The following is a 20,608-nucleotide window of genomic DNA, read 5'->3' on the forward strand; positions in this document are numbered from 1 at the left end:
GAAAGAAGGGAAGCGAAAAGCAAAGGAGAAAGGGGAAGATATATCCAACTGAATGCAGAGTTGCAGAGAATAGCAAGGAGAGACAAGAAGGCCTTCTTAAATGAACAATGCAAGGAAATCGAAAACAACAGAATGGGAAAGACTAGAGATCTCTTCAAGAAAATTGGAGATCTCAAGGGAACGTTTTGTGCAAAGACGGGCATGATAAAGGACAAAGAAGGCAGGGACCTCACAAAAGCAGATGATATTAAGAAGAGGTGGAAAGAATGCACAGAAGAACTATACAGGAAAGATCTTAATGTCCTTGATAGCCATGATAGTAATGTCCTTGATAGCCATGATAGTGCGGTCACTGAACTTGAGCCAGACATCCTCGAGAGTGAAGTCAAGTGGGCCTTAGGAAGCATTAGTAACAACAAAGCTAGCGGAGATGACAGTATTCCAGCTGAGCTATTTAAAATCCTAAAAGATGATGCTGTTAAAGTGCTGCATTCAATATGCCAACAAATTTGGAACCCTCAGCAATGGCCGCAAGACTGGAAAAGGTCAGTTTACATTCCAATTCCAAAGAAGGGCAATGCCAAAGAGTGTTCAAACTACCGCACAATTGCGCTCATTTCACACGCCAGCAAGGTGATGCTCAAAATCCTACAAGCTAGGCTTCAGCAGTATGCGAACCGAGAACTACTGGAAGTACAAGCTGGGTTTCAAAGAGGCAGAGGAACTAGAGATCAAATCGCCAACATTCGCTGCATCATGGAGAAAGCAAGAGAATTCCAGAAAAACATCTATTTCTGCTTCATTGACTACGCTAAAGCCTTTGATTGTGTGGATCACAACAAACTGTGGCAAATTCTTAAAGAGATGGGGGTACCAGACCACCTTACCTGTCTCCTGAGAAACCTGTACGAGGGTCAAGAAGCAACAGTAAGAACCACACATGGAACAACCGATTGGCTCAAAATTGGGAAAGGAGTACGACAAGGCTGCATATTGTCACCCTGCTTATTTAACTTATATGCAGAGTACATCATGAGAAATGCCGGGTTGGATGAATCAGAGGTCGGAATTTGAGCACAGTCCGGGAGAGAGCGTAGGACAGGAAGGCCTGGCGTGCTATGGTCCATGGGGTCACAAAGAGTCGGACACGACTGAACGACTGAACAACAACAACAAATCACCTAAATAGGGCTCTAGTCTGAGGGCCAAACTAGGCATAACAGTGGCAAATCTGTGTGGTAAACTGAAGTCTGTCACAGAATCCATGTAAAGTGGATGGGATGACTGAAAGCATAGTATGGGTAGGAGATCTGAATCTTTTTGTCCAGTGGTGGTGTAGTAGTTAGAGTGTTGGACTGGGACTCGGCAGATCCAGATTTTAGTCCCCGTTCCACTGTGAAACTCACTGGGTGACTTTGGGGCAGTCACTGACTCTCAGTCTAACCTACCTCACAGGGTTGTTGTGAGGATAAAATGGAGAAGAGGAGAACCATCTTGGTTTCCTTGCAAGAGGAAAAAAGGTGGGATATAACGGTAATGATGAATTTTAAAATAAAAATAACTGCTGTCCCACAGCTGTTTTTTTCTGGTGAGACTCTGAAATTAAAAAACAAAGCCTGCTGGAGAGGGACTGCTGCTGGGGTGCTGCAGTTTCAGGACAAAAAGTATGGTTAGTGGGATGGTTCAGATTTCCTCTTCCACCTGCCCATCTGGGAACTTAGTATTCTTAAAGAGAATGGTGGCTGTGGTGTTGCCATTTTGATTTCTGTTTTGTTTATATAACAGCTACGCCAAGCATGCTTTTAAAAATCCACTGAATGGACTCAGAAGAATTCAGTATATTATAGGGTTGCTGCCTTTTTAATTTTGTGAATTATAGACCACCCCACCATTCAAAGCATTTATGCCATCAGGGAGTTTATTGTGAACCCATAAATTATAATCTAATGACATTATTTTATATTAATTATTAATTAGAGTTAGAAAACAGGTCACTTGTGTGGAGTGGTCTTTTTAATCCATTGTTGGCCTACACAGTCATTTCTCTTATCCTAAGTGGGGATAACAAACAAAATAACAACACTACACACTTGGTTTTATGCACATTTGGTGAAGCTCTTGGGGGAAAACATAGTTTACAGATTAAGCAGACATTTTTGATAGTGATGGCAGCAATCCTATAATATACTGAATTCTTCTGAGCACATTAAGTGGATTTTTAAAGCATGCTAGGCATAACTGTTATGTAAACAAAACAGAAATCAAAATGGCAACACCAAAGCCACCATTCTCTTTAAGATGTTTGTTTGGACACAGTTCTGCCTTCACAGACAAATTCTATAGACAAGTCCTGTCTGCAATAGTTTTTCTACTTATTTTAGGAGCTTTGTTTAAAATGTTTGTCAAAACTCACCAGATTAATCCTGAGACTCAAACCTTGTGAACATTTGATCTGTCTTTTACTGTGCAGTGTATACAAAGTTTGCCAATCACATTATTAATAGTGGTCATTTACAGTGCAGCTGTTGCCGATAACATCCAGGAACTGGGTAAGCCACTTAACACATGTAGTGTGATAAAAATCGGTTATTCTGATTCAAGGTTCTGGTGACAGAATTAAACCTGTTGATGAATTCTGACTCAGAAGGCTCTCCCTAGAACTCTCCATAATACTCCATACCACTGATGAAGAGGACAGTAGTCCACGAAAGCTTATGCCAAATATACTTTGGAATCTCATGATAACAGAGAACTTTTGTCTGAGTTTATAACATTGGATCGTAACTGAGTGAGCAGATTATGACGGGGTCAGTTTGTCCATCACCATAAAAGGGACTGGTGGAGGACAGATGACGCACTCTGTCCCTCCTTTGCCAGTCCTCCTTGTGAGCAGGAAGCAGGCAAATTAAAAAAAACCCACAGACTAGAAATGCAGCAGGCTGGTAGAGGAGGCCCAGAACACTCCCCGCCTCTTCCACCAGCTCTCTTGGTTTCTATGCTGGACACGCGTGTGTGTGCGCTTTATCTCCACATCCACCTAGAAATGCAGTGGGCTGTTGGCAGAGGAATAGATGGTTCTGTCCTTCCACTGCCAGCCCACTGCACTTCAATGCTAGTACGGTGTGGTGAAGCCAGGGCTCACAAGCCCTTTTTTATTAGCAGGAATGCTGACATCTCCCCCCACCCCTCAGAATTCCATGTTTCCTCTGAGCTTAGCTGCAGTCCTCACAGCAGCTGGAGGGAACAATATTTTTCCAGCAACAATATATGGTTCCTTGTAATGCAGAGTATTTTGGGGTGGCTTGGTCTTCAATGGCCCTATTAGCTTTACAAAAGACCTGCCCCTAGCAGATGAAAACTTCTAGAACTGGTTTGTTGATAATGAAACAACACTGCTGCCTGCAATTTTGGACTCGGGTTGTGTGGCTATGGGGATTGTCACGATGAGTGCCTGCGCTTCAAAATGTACACTGCACCACTGGGGGTAACCATCTTCCTCACCCAGCATAGGAATGCAGTGGGCTGCTGGAGGAGGAATGGTGCACTCCATCTGTCCTCTCCAGCAGACTGCTCATTCACCTGGGTGAGATTCTTTCACCCCATGGCAACCAGGTGAGTAGTTCAAAACAAGTCTGGAACAATAGATGAAAGGCCCAGACAAGCATCCTGTAGCAGAGATGTGAGCAGCCATAACATTGCCCAGTTTAACCAGGAGCCGTTCACTCAGTAGCCAGTGACATTCTTCCATTCAACTAACTCAGAAGTTCAGAAAGCATGTTTCCATTTGTTCCCTGGCCAGTTCCCATTTGCTACCTGTGAATAGCTAATATTTTTAAAAAGATTTTATAGCAAGGTATATGTGAAGCATTTATCTGTTCCTTCTTTCCTGCAGCCATTTTGCTGATTTACATGCTTCCCTTCTGGGCTAGCTAACCAGGCAATCAGCCAGCTTTGTACATCCCAGATGGTCTCTACCAGGTTGGCTTTTATTTTCCAGTCTGTCTAAGAGATGAGAAGCAACATCACATTCACATCAATATTTCCTGGGAAGGCAGATTTTCACATTAATGAATATTGCTTGTTGTCTCATCTTTCAGTGACTTGCAGCTGAATGTGTAAATTGCCTCCTCTGAAAAGTATATATTTATTTAACATATCTCTAGGCCACTTTTAAAGGCAAAAGCCCTCCCAAAGCAGCTTACACAATAAAATCCCATACAATAACATCCTACAACAATGATAACCAGACAAAATTAATAAAATCAGCAAACACCAGCAGTAACGCATGTAGCCGTAACGTGAATAGACTCTACAATTGCAGCTAAAAACCCAGAACAGTCCACTGAACATATTCAGGAGAAGGCCAGAGAAAACAATTAAGGGCGCAATCCTTTGCCTGTTTAAACTCAACAGGCATTGGATTGTGCCCAAAGTCTTCCGGGCCTTTCTGAAAGCTTGCAGTGATGGGGCCACTGTGGAACAGGCCCTCATGCATACTTGCCCTCAAAGATCAGCTTCTGTTGTTGATCTTAAGGTGTGGGCAGAATGATACAGGTGAATGAGGTGATAATCAGCTTTTTCATTTTGTTTGACCTGTGTTGACTGTTGAAATATTCAGATCACTGGGTGATAAACATCACTTATTTCATCATTCAGTGCCTTAGGTGAATTGAAGTTATAGCAGAAATAGTTTGGGACTATTTACAAAATACTAGCTTTATCAAAGCTATTACTAAGGTCTGAACAGAAAGCACTTTTCTGAAAAGAAAAAATGAATCATAACATTTTCCAATGTCCTAATTTGATTAGGAACTAGTTTAGCATGTTTGACTTACATTTAGTAAACAAAACTAAAAAAGTATATCTTGATTTTACATGCTGTATAAATATCTCAACAGTTTTTCCAACAGCCAGAAGTATTTGAATCGAAATATTTGATTAGGAGGGAAAATCAGCCAAGTGCGCTTATTCTGCAGTCCTGTCCACACTTCCTTGGGAGTAAGCCCCATTAAACACAGTGGGATTTACTTCAAAGTAAATATACAAATGGTTGCAGATTTAACGTGGTTTAAATGCTATATTCAAACAAATCCAAAGCCTGCCTTGGATGGAGTGCCTATTGAAATACTTGTATAGGAGTTAATTTTTGTTGTGGGTTTTATTTCACAGAAGAGGACGTTTTACCCAGGCCTTGTTTTAGACATAAGAGGGAGCCCTGGTTCGTGGTTTTCTGCCTGTCTTCTTGAACAGCATAGTAACAATGTTTATTTAAAAGGCATTGAAACTAAATTTAGAGAATAGGCACCATGGTATTTTGTGATAAAGTTTAGAACAGGATGCGAAAACAAGACACCTATCTGTTACAGCTTTCAGCTAACATAGGTATCCCACTGCCGTGAGTCAACCTCCCGTAATATATTTCCTTCCCTTAAATACCCCATTCAGTGTTTCAAACTTGATAATGGTGTACCCTGAAATCTGGTTGGCTTCTGTGCTATGATATTCTAGCCTATTTCGTCTGTTCCATTTTCTGTCCCCCCATGCCTCCCCCCATGATGCCATTCAGACTTCTAGACCAAGCCACCTGTTTGTCCTCTTTCTACTTATTTTCTGACTACTTGGTCAGCAAATGTCTCGTTCTTGTCTAGTTCGTTGTGGATTCCTCTTTCTGTGACCTTGCCATCTTATGTTTTGGCTTTTGGGCCAAACTTATGCTTTAGCTGTGCTATGAGGAATTACAATATGCCTTCTGACTTCTGCTGTGGTTATATGCTATCAAAATGATTAATATAGGGTTTTATGTATCTTCATTCTTCTTCACGTATAAAAGTATTTTAAGATATGACAGGTATGTTGGAGAAATTTGTAACAGATTCAAATGAGTTCGGATTTCTATGAATCCACAGTGGATCGGCTTTTTCCAAGTTGCATGGACTTGCAGACTGTTTTGTTACTGGGGGGGGGGGGATTTGCACGTATTCACCCTTGTGCTAATGTGTGTTAGTGCAAATGGAACAAAATTCTCATACATCCCGATTCCATCAATGAGCAGATGATAGAATGGAAGACGCCTGACAGTCTGCAGAACACATATAGAACAGATTTAACAAAATCTGTACATCCCTAATGATAGGTCAGTAGCATACACTGCCTTACATTTTTAAATTTTAAGACCTGGAGGAAGGCACTGAAAACTGGATGTGTTCAATTAGTATGGTAACAAGGAGCGAAGCCTTTATGTTCAGTATATGCGCATGCATGGTTCCTAGGGGTAGTGAAAAAAGTCAGTTACAACTTTGAAGTTGTAATTGTATAAAATGTTTGTCTGCTATTTTATCCATTCATTAGGTTAGTAATTAAATGTATGAATCAACACATTTTTAGAAATGGAAGATTTTCCAGGCCCTACCATTGCTTTTAATATGACATGATTTCAGAGCTATTGCTTTTTAAATATTTGAAATGCGAAAGATTCCAACTATGTTATTTTATTCCAATGTTTCTTAATGAATGTGCCTAACTTCTCTACATTTCTTTCCTTCAAAAAATGGAAATGGAAATTGTGATCTACTTTATTTTGCTAGCATCCTAATTGGACTAACTGTGTTAGGTGCGTAATTTTATTGTATAAACAATTTAGCACCAAATTTGGCCACAGTGATGGGATTACATGGGTTAATTTAATTTCTTCCTTCTTCCTCCTCAGTCCAAAAAGCTGAGAATGTCCCAGGACCCAAACATGTCTGGTACAAGTGAAGGAAAATCAGGCAACTCAGAGGATAACCAGCAGGACAGCCTGGAAAATCCAGAACAGTCAGTCAGAAAAAAGGTTCGACAGAATACACCAAGTCCCAGCAGAGGCAACACACCTGCGGGTAAGCAAAATTATTATTTCAAATGAAATCTTTTCCCTCATCACTACTTCCCCCCAGTAGTTTCTCCTCTCTCTTCTGCACAACTAGGTAGCTTTCTCACTGCAGGCATTTTCTAAACAAAACAATATGGACATGATTTTTTCTTTAATAAAATATATTATTTCGACAAAGTGCAGAACCAGGCCAGAATTGGGCATTCTGTCTCTCTTGCACTGTACTCCAATGAGCGTTGAGGAAGTGAGTCATCAAACTGACATCCAGTGTTAAACTTAGGCACATTTGCCTTATGTACATTGTGTTTTATCCAGTGGTGGTTCTCTGCCAGCAGAAAGGAAACTGCTGGTGGAACAGTTTTCCCCTCCCCTCCTGCAGCCCCCATCCCCCAAATCTGCTCTGAGGGGCTGGGGAACCCTGCAGACAAGATTTGGGGGGCATGCAGGAGGAGAGGAGAGAACAGAGAGTGTTGCATGAGCGGAAGTCCCATTGTGTAAGCAGACTTCTGCTAGTGTGACTTCGAATCCAACCCATTAAACAGATACCCAGTATTAAATATATGTATTTGCTTTGTTTACATGTAGGAGTCCAGTCTTCAAATTTTGGTTTTAACTTTTCAGAATCTGGAATTAAATGCAGATTCCTCCTGCATTCTCCTTCTCCAGTCTCTTCCTGAAATGAATAACCTTTATTTATCATGAGTGTTTTGGGTTGTTTGTCAAGGTTGGAATTTATTCAGCAGTAATATCTCACATTCAGGGGAAAGGCTTTATCTTTTAGTTTCTTTTATCAGCTCTCCTTTCCAATGTCCTTCTGTTTTGGCATCTTATTGCCACACACATGCTGCCCATCTGGCAGCCTTCACTTTATTCTTCTTGTGACCAAAGCTTTTCTCAGAAGGCTGCATGAAAAACAGCATATTCTCCCTCTTCGTCTCTGTATTTTGCAGGCACAGGTTTTTTTGCACAGAACAACCTGTTAACAGTGCACATCTTTGTGCCACATGGTGATTGCTTGTAAACTATACAAGGTTGTCACATACTGACTTAACGTGACAAATTCTGATTGGACCCTGCTGGATCTTTACTAATATACATTATTAGATAGCTTAGGGTTTTTTTGAGGGCATTCATGAAACTTAGTGCATCTTTCTCAGTGTACTTTCCCCTCTAATACAGTCATCAAAGACAGAGGTGTCTTTGATGACTGTACATCATTATCAGTTCTTAGAAATAATAAATGTAATAAATGCTGGCCATACTCAATGTGTTGGATTCAGCCGTATTTGATAATTCATCCGTGTGCATGTATAAAGTGGGGGTGGGGAAGTGATACCTCCTTCCCTCCCCATACTGCTTCACCCCCAGCACTTTCCTCCCTGCCCAGGACCAGAACTGGAAGTGAACATGCCGGAAGAAAAGTGCTAGGAGAGGATTCATTTCCCCCTTTACCTTTGCACCCCCTTTCTTGTAAAATTTGGACTCCACCCACACCTGCTTTATACATGAACAGGGCAGGCACATGAGCAACAAACACAGCTGCAGCTGTCATGTCTAGTTTAGGCCCCAGATGCCATTTAACAAAAACATACATGCACAACTGGCAGCATGAGGAAATCTAAAGATATCCCAAACAGAGGGATTTAAGGTAGTCCATCAAATATTCTCTAAATCCCAACATGGAGTCTTCTTATGCCTTACAGTGACCTGGTTCACACCATCTCTGTGGCTAAATATAGCCTCAGTGGGTTGCAGTGCATGCATTTTGAATATTCAAGCTGCAACTGCGGCTTGTTATGTCATCCAAACCCGGCAGGGGTGGGTTGTGCAAGGGTTAAACAACCCTTGCATAACCCTAAAACAGGCCATGGGTTGTGTGAGGGTTAAAGAACCCTTGCACAACCCACCCCTGCTGGGTTCAGATGATAGAACAAGCCATGGTCGCAGTTTGAGTATTCAAAATGGCTGCCCACACATGCTGCAGCCTTCCATGCCTTAAATGAACCATGGTGGGCTGTTTGTTCACGTGAACCAGCATCTTGCAACCAGGAAGAGTAGAAATTTCTGAGCATTAAAAAAATATTTGGGTTTCTCAGGACTTTTTAAGACCATGTCACAGCCTGTCCCTTGGGGAACTGCTCTGCTTTTGAGTGAATAGATTGCACCTTAATTTCTAAACCGACAGGATATTTTGTTGAAGTATGTTTCATTACCCAACAGCGAGTCCCCCTCAGTTTGTGTCAGTGGAGGAGCTGATGGAAACAGCAAAAGGCGTGACTAACATGGTATTAGCCCATGAAATTGTTGTCGATGGAGCTTTCCAGATTAAGCCGGCTGATTTGCCAGAAAACAGGTAAGAGGCTTTATTACAGGCAGAAAAGCCTAGAGCAAGGCTGTAGGTTATCTATACAAGGAAAAGAAGTTCAACTAGTGGACACAGCAGTGAGAATGTAGAAATTAAAAACATCTCTCTAAATCTTTACTAAAGTATGGTGGCTGATCAGACATTTACTGAGAGAATATCAGCATATCAACAGTGGAAGCAGGTCTTTGGCTCACATGTGCAATCTTTGTTTACTGTGCATAGAAGAGGTGGAACTTCCTGATCCCACAAACTTCACCCCCTCCTTCCCTCCAGTTATGGGGCCATGAAGATTAATTGTACAGTCCAGCTCAAACATATTCTATGTGTTGTAGGGGAAAGGGGAATATTCAGAGTATTTAGATTGAATCAACAGTGGTATTTCATGATGGACTCAACCAGTAGATTTCCACGTTATGCAGTTCAGTCTTATGAATGTTTACTCGGAAATGTCCCACAGAGTGCCATGGGACTCATTTCCTAGGAAGTGTGCTTTGTTGTTCAGTCGTTCAGTCGTGTCCGTCTCTTCGTGACTCCATGGACCATAGCACACCAGGCCTTCCTGTCCTGCGCTCTCTCCCGGAGCGTGCTCAAGTCCATATTCATTGCATCAGTGATGCTATCTAGCCATCTCATCCTCTGCCGTCCCCTTCTCCTTTTGCCTTCAGTCTTTCCCAGCATCAGGGTCTTTTCCAGAGAGTATTCTCTTCGCATTAGGTGGCCAAAATATTTGAGCTTCAGCTTCAGTATCTGTCCTTCCAATGAGCAGTGAGGGTTGATTTCCTTTAGGATGGACTGATTTGACCTCCTTGCAGTCCAGGGGACTCGTAAGAGTCTTCTCCAGCACCACAATTCGAAAGCATCAATTCTTCGGTGCTCAGCCTTCCTTATAGTCCAGCTCTCACAGCCATACATTACTACTGGGAAAACCATAGCTTTGATTATATGAACCTTTGTCGGCAAGGTGATGTCTCTGCTTCTTACTATGCTGTCTAGGTTTGCCATAGCTTTCCTCCCAAGGAGCAAGCGTCTTTTAATTTCATGGCTACAGTCACCGTCTGTGGTGGTCTTGGAGCCCAAGAAAATAAAATCTGTCACTGCTTCCATTTCTTCCCCTTCCATATGCCAGGAAGTGATGGGGCCAGATGCCATGATCTTCGTTTTGTTAATGTTGAGTTTCAAACCAGCTTTTGCACTCTCATCTTTCAGTCTCAACAAGAAGATCTTTAGATCCTCCTCACTTTCTGCCATGAGGGTGGTATCGTCTGCATATCTGAGGTTGTTGATAATTCTCCTGGCAATCTTAATTCTGACCTGTGATTCATCCAACCCGGCGTTTCTCATGATGTACTCTGCATATAAATTAAATAAGCAGGGCGACAATATGCAGCCTTGTCGTACTCCTTTCCCAATTTTGAGCCAATCGGTTGTTCCATGTGTGGTTCTTACTGTTGCTTCTTGACCCTCGTACAGGTTTCTCAGGAGACAGGTAAGGTGGTCTGGTACCCCCATCTCTTTAAGAATTTGCCACAGTTTGTTGTGATCCACACAATCAAAGGCTTAAGCATAGTCAATGAAGCAGAAATAGACGTTTTTCTGGAATTCTCTTGCTTTCTCCGTGATCCAGCGAAAGTTGGAGATTTGATCTCTAGTTCCTCTGCTTCTTTGAAACCCAGCTTGTACTTCCAGTAGTTCTCGGTTCGCATACTGCTGAAGCCTAGCCTGTAGGATTTTGAACATAACCTTGCTGGCATGTGAAATGAGCGCAATTGTACGGTAGTTTGAACACTCTTTGGCGTTGCCCTTCTTTGGAATTGGAATGTAAACTGACCTTTTCCAGTCTTGTGGCCACTGTTGAGTGTTCCAAATTTGTTGACATATTGAGTACAGCACTTTAACAGCATCATCTTTTAGGATTTTAAATAGCTCAGCTGGAATACTGTCATCTCCGCAAGCTTTGTTGTTAGTAATGCTTCCTAAGGCCCACTTGACTTCACTCTCGAGGATGTCCGGCTCAAGTTCAGTGACCGCACTATCATGGCTATCAGGGACATTCAGATCTTTCCTGTATAGTTCTTCTGTGTATTCTTGCCACCTCTTCTTAATCTCATCTGCTTCTGTTAGGTCCCTGCCTTCTTTGTCCTTTATCATGCCCGTCTTTGCACAAAACATTCCCTTGAGATCTCCGATTTTCTTGAAGAGATCTCTAGTCTTTCCCATTCTGTTGTTTTCCTCGATTTCTTTGCATTGTTCATTTAAGAAGGCCTTCTTGTCTCTCCTTGCTATTCTCTGGAACTCTGCATTCAGTTGGATATATCTTCCCCTTTCTCCCTTGCTTTTCGCTTCCCTTCTTTCCTCAGCTACTTGGAAAGCCTCATCAGACAGCCACTTTGCTTTCTTGCATTTCTTTTTCTTTGAGATGGATTGAGTTGCTGCCTCCTGAACAATGTTACGGACCTCTGTCCATAGTTCCTCAGGCACTCTGTCTATCAGGTCTAATCCCTTAAATCTATTCCTCACCTCCACTGTATATTCATAAGGGATATGATTTAGGTCATACCTGAATGATTTAGTGGTTTCCCCTACCTTCTTCAATTTAAGCTGAAATTTTTCAAGAAGCAGCTCATGATCTGAGCCACAGTCAGCTCCAGGTCTTGTTTTTACTGACTGTATAGAGATTCTCCATCTTTGGCTGCAAAGGACATAATCAATCTGATTTCAATATTGACCATCTGGTGATGTCCATGAGTAGAGTCACCTCTTGTGCTGTTGGAAAAGAGTGTTTGCTATGATCAGCGTGTTCCCTTGGAAAAACTCTATTAGCCTTTGTCCTGCTTCATGTTGTACACCAAGGCCATGCTTGCCTGTTATCCCGGTGATTTCTTGACTTCCTTCTTTAGCATTCCAATCCCCTATGATGAAGTGGACATCTTTTTTTGGTGTTAGTTCTAGAAGGTGTTGTAGGTCTATTTAGAGACAGCTTATTTTCAACATAATCTTTTTTCTTCCATGGAAGACTACCTGTGGAAAAGATGGCTGAATGCAAAATCCGTATGTATTCATATTTGGAGATAAAGTTTCTTTAAGGGCATTCCTCTGTAGATAATCTTCCATGTAGGAAAAGCATTTACATCAGAATATACACACAGTTCAGCTGTTATTCTGTTTCCACAGCTACTAGCAAAATGATTCTTCCCACTCCACATGGATATGTAAAGTCGTACACAAATTTTCTATTCCATTGTACATGGGACAAAAATGGAAAGGAGGGAAGCAGCTCCTTTGGGAACCTATTTTATATACTGTTTATGGAGGCAGTTCTTGTTTTTTCTTTGAAGTCCCAGAGGCTCATTATACTTGGCTTTGTATTAGAGTTACATCTCAGTTTTCATCTTCTGTTGTATTGCTTGCCAGCCTTGAAAAAAGAGTAAGAGATATTGTCCACAAAGCTTTTTGGGATTGCCTGGAAACCCAATTACAAGAAGACCCACCATCATACGACCATGCAATTAAACTTGTGGGAGAGATCAAAGAGGTAAGAGAGAATAATTTGTTGTCATCTACAAATTTGGCTACCTCATTGTCCATCCTTGATTCTACATTATTTAAGAGTAACTGAAATAGCACAGGTCCCTGAACAGGTCTTCATCTATTTCCTCATCTCCATTATGAAAACTGTACATTTATTCCTCCTCTTTGCTGCCTGTTTTCTAACCAGTTGCCAGGCCATAAAAGGGTCTGCCCTGCTTCTCCATGACTACTAAGTTCCTTTGATGAGGGACTTTGTTAAAAGTTTTTTGAAAATCGAAGTATATATCCTCTTCCAGAGGATGCCCTCTACATTGTTTGTTAATATCATCAAAAAATTCTAAATGGATGCTGAGATGTGCTCAGAGGTACCTCCAGTTACTGGATGTTGGAGACAAAAAGGGGTCTTTGTGAGATTCATGGAGAGATTTGGTTGGCTACTGTTGGAGACATGATGCAGGATGAGATCAACCAATGTCTGATCCATCAAGGCAGTTCTTATAGACCAATGGTCAATTTAGCCTAGTATCCTGTCTTCAGCAGTTTCACATGCAGCAGGCAACTCTTGTTTTAGGAGTATGGATTGGTAGCGGGCAACCTCTGAATCCTTTTTGCAGGTTTGGAACTAAACTACCTCACAGGGTTGTTGTTGTGAGGATAAAATGGAGAGGAGGAGGATAATGTAAGCTGCCTTGGGTTCCTTTGCAAGAGGAAAAAAGGCGGGATATAAATGCAATAAAATAAATAAATAAATAAATAAATAAACTGTTGTCTTTGCTGCAACAGACTAACCCGGTTACCCCACTGGAAATAATTGCTCTGTTCTCTCATTGTCATAACCCCTGCTCCACAGTCCATTGAGATCAATATATCAAGCAGTCTTTGTTTTTCCATAACCCTGCTTATAACCTGACACCACTGAGAAATTATGCCGGGCATACTATTCTGCCAACTTATTGAGCAAGAGCTTTCCTTCCTCTTTTTTTGCAGTAACATTTAGGCCAGAACTACACGTTATGGCTCTGCCTCATAACTTCTCTGCAAAGTGGTATTAGGAGGAGCAGATTTGCAGGGAAGATGCCATAGGCAGGAAGGCAGATGCTTAACCTTCCCCTTTCACGCTGCATTTCCCCTGTACACACACACCTCTTGTTGGGTTCCAGATCCATGTTTATGATGGAAACTGAGGCCTGGAATTCTGGTGGGGGAAACGTGGCAGGTAAAGGGAGGGTTAAGCACACCTTGTCGCACCATCTACTACTTCCCTGCAGATTTCCCCTCCTGAGACCACTTTGCAGAGGAGAAGCATTGCACAGGATTTCAGGACATGAGATAAAGCAGGATGTGCAGCTCCACCACTCAGAGGAATGTGCCACTCTGAGTTCATTCATTCATTCACACACATGTTCCAGTCCTGCATATGTATTCCCTGCTTCAGAAACCAAAGCAGGTGTGTGTGTTTTTACTATTCCACCAGGTGTAAGCAATTCCTCTCCCCATGCAAGCAATTTGACGGCTGCAATTTGACAGTGAAGTGGCAGTGGCGGCCAAAAAGTGCCACTTTCTCTTTAACACAAGTGTACACTGTGTTTTAAAGCAAAATTTTGCTCCCACAAGCCTCCGGGAAAACGACTTTTCTTTGAAACAAGGCATGTGTTCCCTGCATGCTTTGTATTGGAGAGAAATTGCTGCTTTGTTGCTGCTGCCATGCCACCAAATTTTGGCAGCAAATTCAGCAGCAGGGGCAAAGATGCGGAGGAGGGGGGCATGCTGTCCATCCCTACTATACACAATGTATTAAAATCCTGATTGAAATTTATAATAATTTGACTTTATTTGCATAAATAAAAATACACTTTTTCATAGTAATGTAATACTGCCATAAGTGTTGTTCACTTTGAAATAGTGTTGAAATGCATAGTGATGTAATACCACTAGGAATTAATAAAAGGATCTTTGCTTTCTTTCAGACTCTCTTGTCTTTTTTGCTACCCGGCCATACTAGATTAAGAAATCAGATTACTGAATCTCTTGACCTGGAGCTGATAAAGCAGGAGGCTGAGAATGGGGCCCTTGACATTTCTAAGCTGGCAGAATTCATCACTGGAATGATGGGGACCCTTTGCGCTCCAGCTAGAGATGAGGAAATTAAGAAGCTGAAGGACATTCATGAAATTGTTCCCTTGTTCAGGTACGAGGAAGAAATGTAATCCTTCCTTTCCAAGGAGATGGACTTCTTCAGTTCAAGCTTTCTTGAATATTTTTGAATACTTGAATGTTTTTTATAGACACAAGTTCAGCATGTAGCACTGACTGGATTTTTCTGTGGGGAGAATATTTATTTCATTTCTATACTGCCCAACAGCCAAAGCTCTCTGGGCAGTTTATAAAGATTAAAACCTTAAAATACAGTATTATGCATATTATAAAAACAGTTTAGCTATGAACATACGAACAGAGCAGACACACACACAAACATACAAACAATATCCAGACAATATTTATTTATTTGTTGCATTGATATCCCACCTTTTCTCCAAGGAGCCCATGGTGGCATTCATGATCCTCCTTTCCATTTTATCCTCACAGCAACCCTGTGAAGTTGGTTACACTGAGAATCAGAGACTGATCCATAGCCACACAGTGAGCTTCTTGGCTGAGTGGGGACTAGAACCCGGGTCTCTCCAGTCATAGTCCAGCACTCTAACCACTATACCACACTGGCTCTTCCCCCCCCCCCCAGGAATGCAGGAATTGGGAATAATAGGGACATTATTTTTTTGATCAAGGATACTTCTAGTGAAGCACTGCAGTTAGGATTTTTTCCACAGTTCCTCAAAAAGGAAATATAATATTTCAAAACATGGCATTTATGTATACCCCTCCATGTAGCTACATTTAACTGAAGCCTGGTTCTTGCTATTATAATAAAGCTGTATTGGTCTCCATGCCAGACTGAGGTGGAGGCTCCTATGACTGTTTTAAAAAGAAAAACAAAAGTTTCCATCCACATAGAAAATTAGACGTTTGGGTAAAGCAGTCTAGATTAGCCTTCTGCCTTGCATGCAATTTTTCTGTGTAGAAAGATATTTTTTTAACAGGGTGGCATTCACCATGCAAGCCCCCCACCACCAGCAGTCTGAAGTGGTACTGCCCAGATAAAGCCTTACCATCTCAAAGAGAAATGGGCCATAGCGATATGAAAAAATTACTGACAGCACAATCCTATATATGTCTCTCCAGAAGTAAGTCCCATTGAGTTCAGTGGGGCTTACTACCAAGTAAATGGGTATAAGATTGCAGCCTAAGGGTATTTCATTATATAATGTTTAATTCCAGCAGAGCTCCTCTCTGCAAAGTAGTTTATTACTCCCACAAGGGCACCATTCCTGGTTCTGTCTGCAGAATTTCTTTGGTGTGTTTTTTTTTTAACTTAAATGTGGATTAATTTTTCTTGGCAGCTCCCTTTTTTTAAGTATGTCTGATAAATATTTAAGTTATTAGTATATGTGCTTAGGGTTACTGCAAAGATGTAGACATACAAATACCTGCTTAAAATACTTGATGTTTTTTGTTTCTTACAGAGCAATTTTCTCTGTGTTGGACTTGATGAAAATGGACATGGCTAATTTTGCTGTCAGTAGCATTAGGCCACATTTAATGCAGCAGTCAGTTGAATATGAAAGGAAGAAGTTTCAGGAACTCTATGAGAAACAGCCAAGTACGTTTTTTGTTATTTCCCTTTACTAAATGATCTGCTGCTGTTGCTAAAGTGCAAACCTATTAAGCTGTTCCAGTGTAAAATGTTCGCATCACCAGAAAAGGAATTTTCCGGTGATGCGAACGTGAAGCAGTCTACAGAGTGCAGTTTTGCTGCCTTTCGCATCACAGTGATATGGGAAATGAGTGGTGCTAATAAAATAGGGTGTTTCAAGCAATGTGCAATCGGTGATGTGCCCATCTATTTCAGTTTTAACCAATGCAAAAGCCAATTGATTAATCAATTAACAATTTTCTATCAATTGGAAACCAGAAAAAGGAGTCATAAGAAAGAATGCTGGGTGCCTCAGCCTGCCTGAACTTTAAGGTCATCTCCCGATGCTCTTCTTCAGGCGCCTGTCCTGTCAGAGATGAGGCTGATGCCAACCAGGGAGAGGGCTTTCTTGGCTTGGGGCACCCCAGTTGTGAAATTTCCTCCCCAGGGAGGCCTGCTTGGAGCCAACAAATGTTGTCTTTGAGGCTTTAGGTGGGTGAGATGCTTTCTTTTGTCCCAGACATTTTACGTACTGTTTCTGATCTTGCATCTTTTATTTGGGTCTGTTTTCATGTGTTGTATTTTGGATTTTTTCCCCTTTGTTCCAATATTGTTGTAAACCACTTGAATCAATTTTGGGTGAAGGTCAGTGCAAAAGTATTTTCAATAAATAAATAGGAGGGGAAATAGGTTAATAAGAAAATGCTCTGATAAATCTCTCTTTCTCCCTCCTAAAACAGATTCCCTAGATTTTGTCACTGAGTGGCTACAAGAAGCTACAGATGACCTGAAATCGAAAGTCACACTTGCTGTTGATGATGGTGCCACATCTACCAGTAGAGTTCCTGTGCTGTGTCCTGTAGCTGTACAAAATCATGCATATCTTAAACTGCTCAAGTGGGATCATCTGCAAAAGTCTTTTCCGGAGGTAACTATTTGCTTCTCTGTAATCTTTACGGTCGCTGGAGTGACACATATTTGGATTCATAGGATTTGAATTAAACATAGGTCAGTCTTGTTCTTAACCACTTGCCTACTCACCATAGGTGACAATGGATTTCATCCAAGCGAGTGAATGATCCACTGCAGGAGGAACAGAGTGCTCTGCCCCCAAGTCGTCTTTATGTTTCTATGCTGGGCGTGGAAGAGGGCATTTTGCCTCCTCCCTGCCCAGCATGGAAACCAAGCGGATTGCCAGAAGAAGCATGGGACACCCCATCCCTCTTCCAGCAGCTCACTGCATTTCCATGCTAGCTGTAGGGTAGTGTACCCCCCTGTCCCTCCTCCTGTGCGTCCAGCACAGAAACCAAGAGGGATGGCAGAGGAGGAAAGAGGCTTTTCTTCCTCCTGCCACCAGCCTGCGGTTTCTCTGCTAGATGAGCAGCAAGCAAACCTCCTGTGTGTCTAACATAGAAGCTGAGCAGGCTGGACAGAGCAATACGTTCCTCTGCCACAGTACTTCTGTGTGGATACAAAGAGATAACTGTTCTCCCTCAACTCCACCCCCTGCAATGTGTTCAGCAGTGAAACCAAAGAAGAAGGCACAGATTGCTCCCCCCCCCACAGTGTGTTCCTATGCTGGACGCACAGGAGGCAATACTTCCTCCTGCACTTCCCGCAGAGAAACCAAGGAGGCTGGTGGAGGAGGCAGGGAGCATTCCATGCATCTTCTGCCAGCCCACTGCATTTCTAGTCTGCACGTTTTTTTTACTGGCTTGCCTTTTTCTTACAAGGGGCTGGCATAGGAGGGAAGGAGTACGGCTGCCCCCTGCCATCCCTTCCTATGAGTAAAATGGATAGTAAAAAAAGTTCAGGTTAGCAATCTCCTTGGGTGAATTTACAAGGTTGATTTAGATCATTTGATTAGTCAAGACTTTGGCATCTCGATATGTAGACATCACTGAAAAATACTGTGTTTGAGGCAACCTTGGGTGATATGAAAGTTCTGTCTTTGGAGGAAGTTGGACATAAAGCTGGGAAGACCCAGATTCAAATTCCCATTCGGCTATGAAGTTCACTGGCTGACATAGGGCCAATCACTGTCCTTTCGCCAGCATAACCTACCTTACAGGGTTGTTGTGAGGATAAAAGAGAGGACTATCTATGTCACTCTGAACTCCTTGGAGAAATAAACATAAATATATTATTTGATTTGTAATAGTTTATTCACACTTCGAGGAAGAACGTGCATTTGTGAATCTGCCCTTAGTCTTCTTAGGATAAGTCCTCAGGCTCATTGAAGACCATATCTGCATTCTAGTATGCTGTGATCATGTGGAGTTTCTCTGTTTTTGAAGAGCATGTGTGGATCTTTAACTTTCCGTGAACATGGAAGCACTCACATGAACATGGTCTTCTGGATTGCTTTCCATGTGTTCCTTTTGTAGGGTCACTATAATTCTCTTCTTTCTCCCCCCCCCCCCAGCTATTTATAAAGTCTTTCTCCCTCTGCCCCCAAGGGCCTTTTTACATATTCAGAGTAGAACTAGACATTTAAATGCATGTCTGCCAGTGATAATGCCAGTGGGATTATCAATGAAGTGGGATGGGGAAAATGCATAATGTTGTGATATCAGGATATAGGTAAATTTTACTAGATGCCTTGGAGAGGAGGTGGGAATTAAACACATGGTTGCCATTTCTAGTAGCAGCTGCATATTTAATGTAACATCTATTCCACCTTTTAGAGAGCAACCACTCCAGCCTCTGGTGTGTTTACATCTTGAAAGAGTTGTACCAGAGGCTGAAGGAAATGGAGGGTTGGATCCAGAACCATCATTTCACCAGCAGAAGGATAGTGCTTGCAGATTGAGACAAATTTGGAGACTGCGCAGGGGAAAGCAGCGGGGAGGGGAGGATGGGGAAGTTCTGTTCCACAAGCAGCATCCTTCTGGAACGACTGTTCTGGATCCAACCTGAGTTAGTATTTTCTAACAAGATCAGGAGCTTTCAGTCCACCTCTCTTTCTGGGCAAGTGGACATGTAAACGGGGGGGAGCAGGGAGCACAGTCTAGTGGGTGGAGCTCACGGTTTTATAGAGAAGCACAAAGTAAGCCCTGTGTGACCATAGACAGTCAGTGGGGATGAAACATCTTTAGACTTCTGTGTTTGTGTAGGCAAAGTTAACGGAGTTCAGCAGTCCTGAGATAATACCTTTAGGGCATGCTGGCTGGGGAATGCTGGGAATCATAGGACTTTTTTCTGTCTAAGCATGCCTAGGATTGCATCTTTAGGAATCTTGATTGTTTAAACAAATATAGTGATTCACTATAACTCTCTGGTCTATTTCTACCTGATGGGATTTGTATTGTACATTATTTAATAGACGGAATGGTCTTTCAGTGCCTGGCAATACATAATATGCAAGTCCAGTCTCTGGGTTATTGTCTGTACAAAGTTGATTTTTTCTTTCTTAACGAGAGCTCATTAGGAAATTCCCTGGTGAAATTTATATACTGATGGAATCAATATAGAATCCATTTGTTTCTCCAAAATAATTCGGGAATGGTATGATTATTTATTGTATTTATAGTACTTTTGGATCACTTTTATAGGGCTATGCCCTCAAGCAATGTACAAATAAAAGCAAGGAAATATTCAAAGTTATAATAGCCACATTAGCAAGCATATTTTGAGAAGTTGCTCTGTAATACACATGCTAATTATGATCTCATTAAAGACAGCATTGAAGAGGAAGGTCTTCAAAGCTTGCCTAAATGCCTGTACAGATGGGGCAAGGCACAAATCAATAGTAATGAAGTTTCAGAGTTTGGGGGCCACCACTGACATGGTCCTATCTCTTGTGCACATCAACCTAACCAATCATCATGGCAGGCTGGGGAAGGACCTCAGAAGCAGATCTTTGCATACAGGCAGGATTATGTGGGCGAAGGCAGTCCTTCAACTAACCTAGTCCTAAGCCATGTAGATCTTTAATGAGTTGCAGCAACCACTGGAATTGCTACAACTTAACTATATTTGGATGGCTCAATACTTACTTTGGCTATTTGAATCCCTTGGCGCATGAGAAATGTCTTGATTTATGTGTGGGGAATTGCATCCTATATCAGCGTCTTCCAGGTACTATATATTTTAA

General features: G+C 41.9%; 1 protein-coding gene across 3 annotated transcripts in view; it reads left to right on the top strand.

Moving 5' to 3' along the window:
• The window catches only part of TCP11L1 (t-complex 11 like 1), a 39,732-nt gene that overhangs the window by 4,170 nt on the left and 14,954 nt on the right, over window positions 1-20,608 (top strand). Inside the window, exons 2-7 of one of the 3 annotated variants that reach the window (XM_084853344.1) lie at window positions 6,707-6,875; window positions 9,089-9,221; window positions 12,645-12,765; window positions 14,729-14,949; window positions 16,343-16,479; window positions 17,253-17,440. In XM_084853344.1, the coding sequence (XP_084709470.1) occupies window positions 6,722-6,875; window positions 9,089-9,221; window positions 12,645-12,765; window positions 14,729-14,949; window positions 16,343-16,479; window positions 17,253-17,440 (954 nt within the window). In that variant the 5' untranslated portion in view covers window positions 6,707-6,721. Of the gene's footprint in view, window positions 1-6,689; window positions 6,876-9,088; window positions 9,222-12,644; window positions 12,766-14,728; window positions 14,950-16,342; window positions 16,480-17,252; window positions 17,441-20,608 lie in introns of those variants that run through there. The other 2 variants (XM_084853335.1, XM_084853353.1) reach the window with 2 other exon arrangements.

This window comes from Heloderma suspectum, chromosome 1, assembly GCF_057233095.1.
Source record: "Heloderma suspectum isolate Gila_16-S chromosome 1, 16-S_ref, whole genome shotgun sequence".
Classification (NCBI taxonomy): domain Eukaryota; kingdom Metazoa; phylum Chordata; class Lepidosauria; order Squamata; family Helodermatidae; genus Heloderma; species Heloderma suspectum.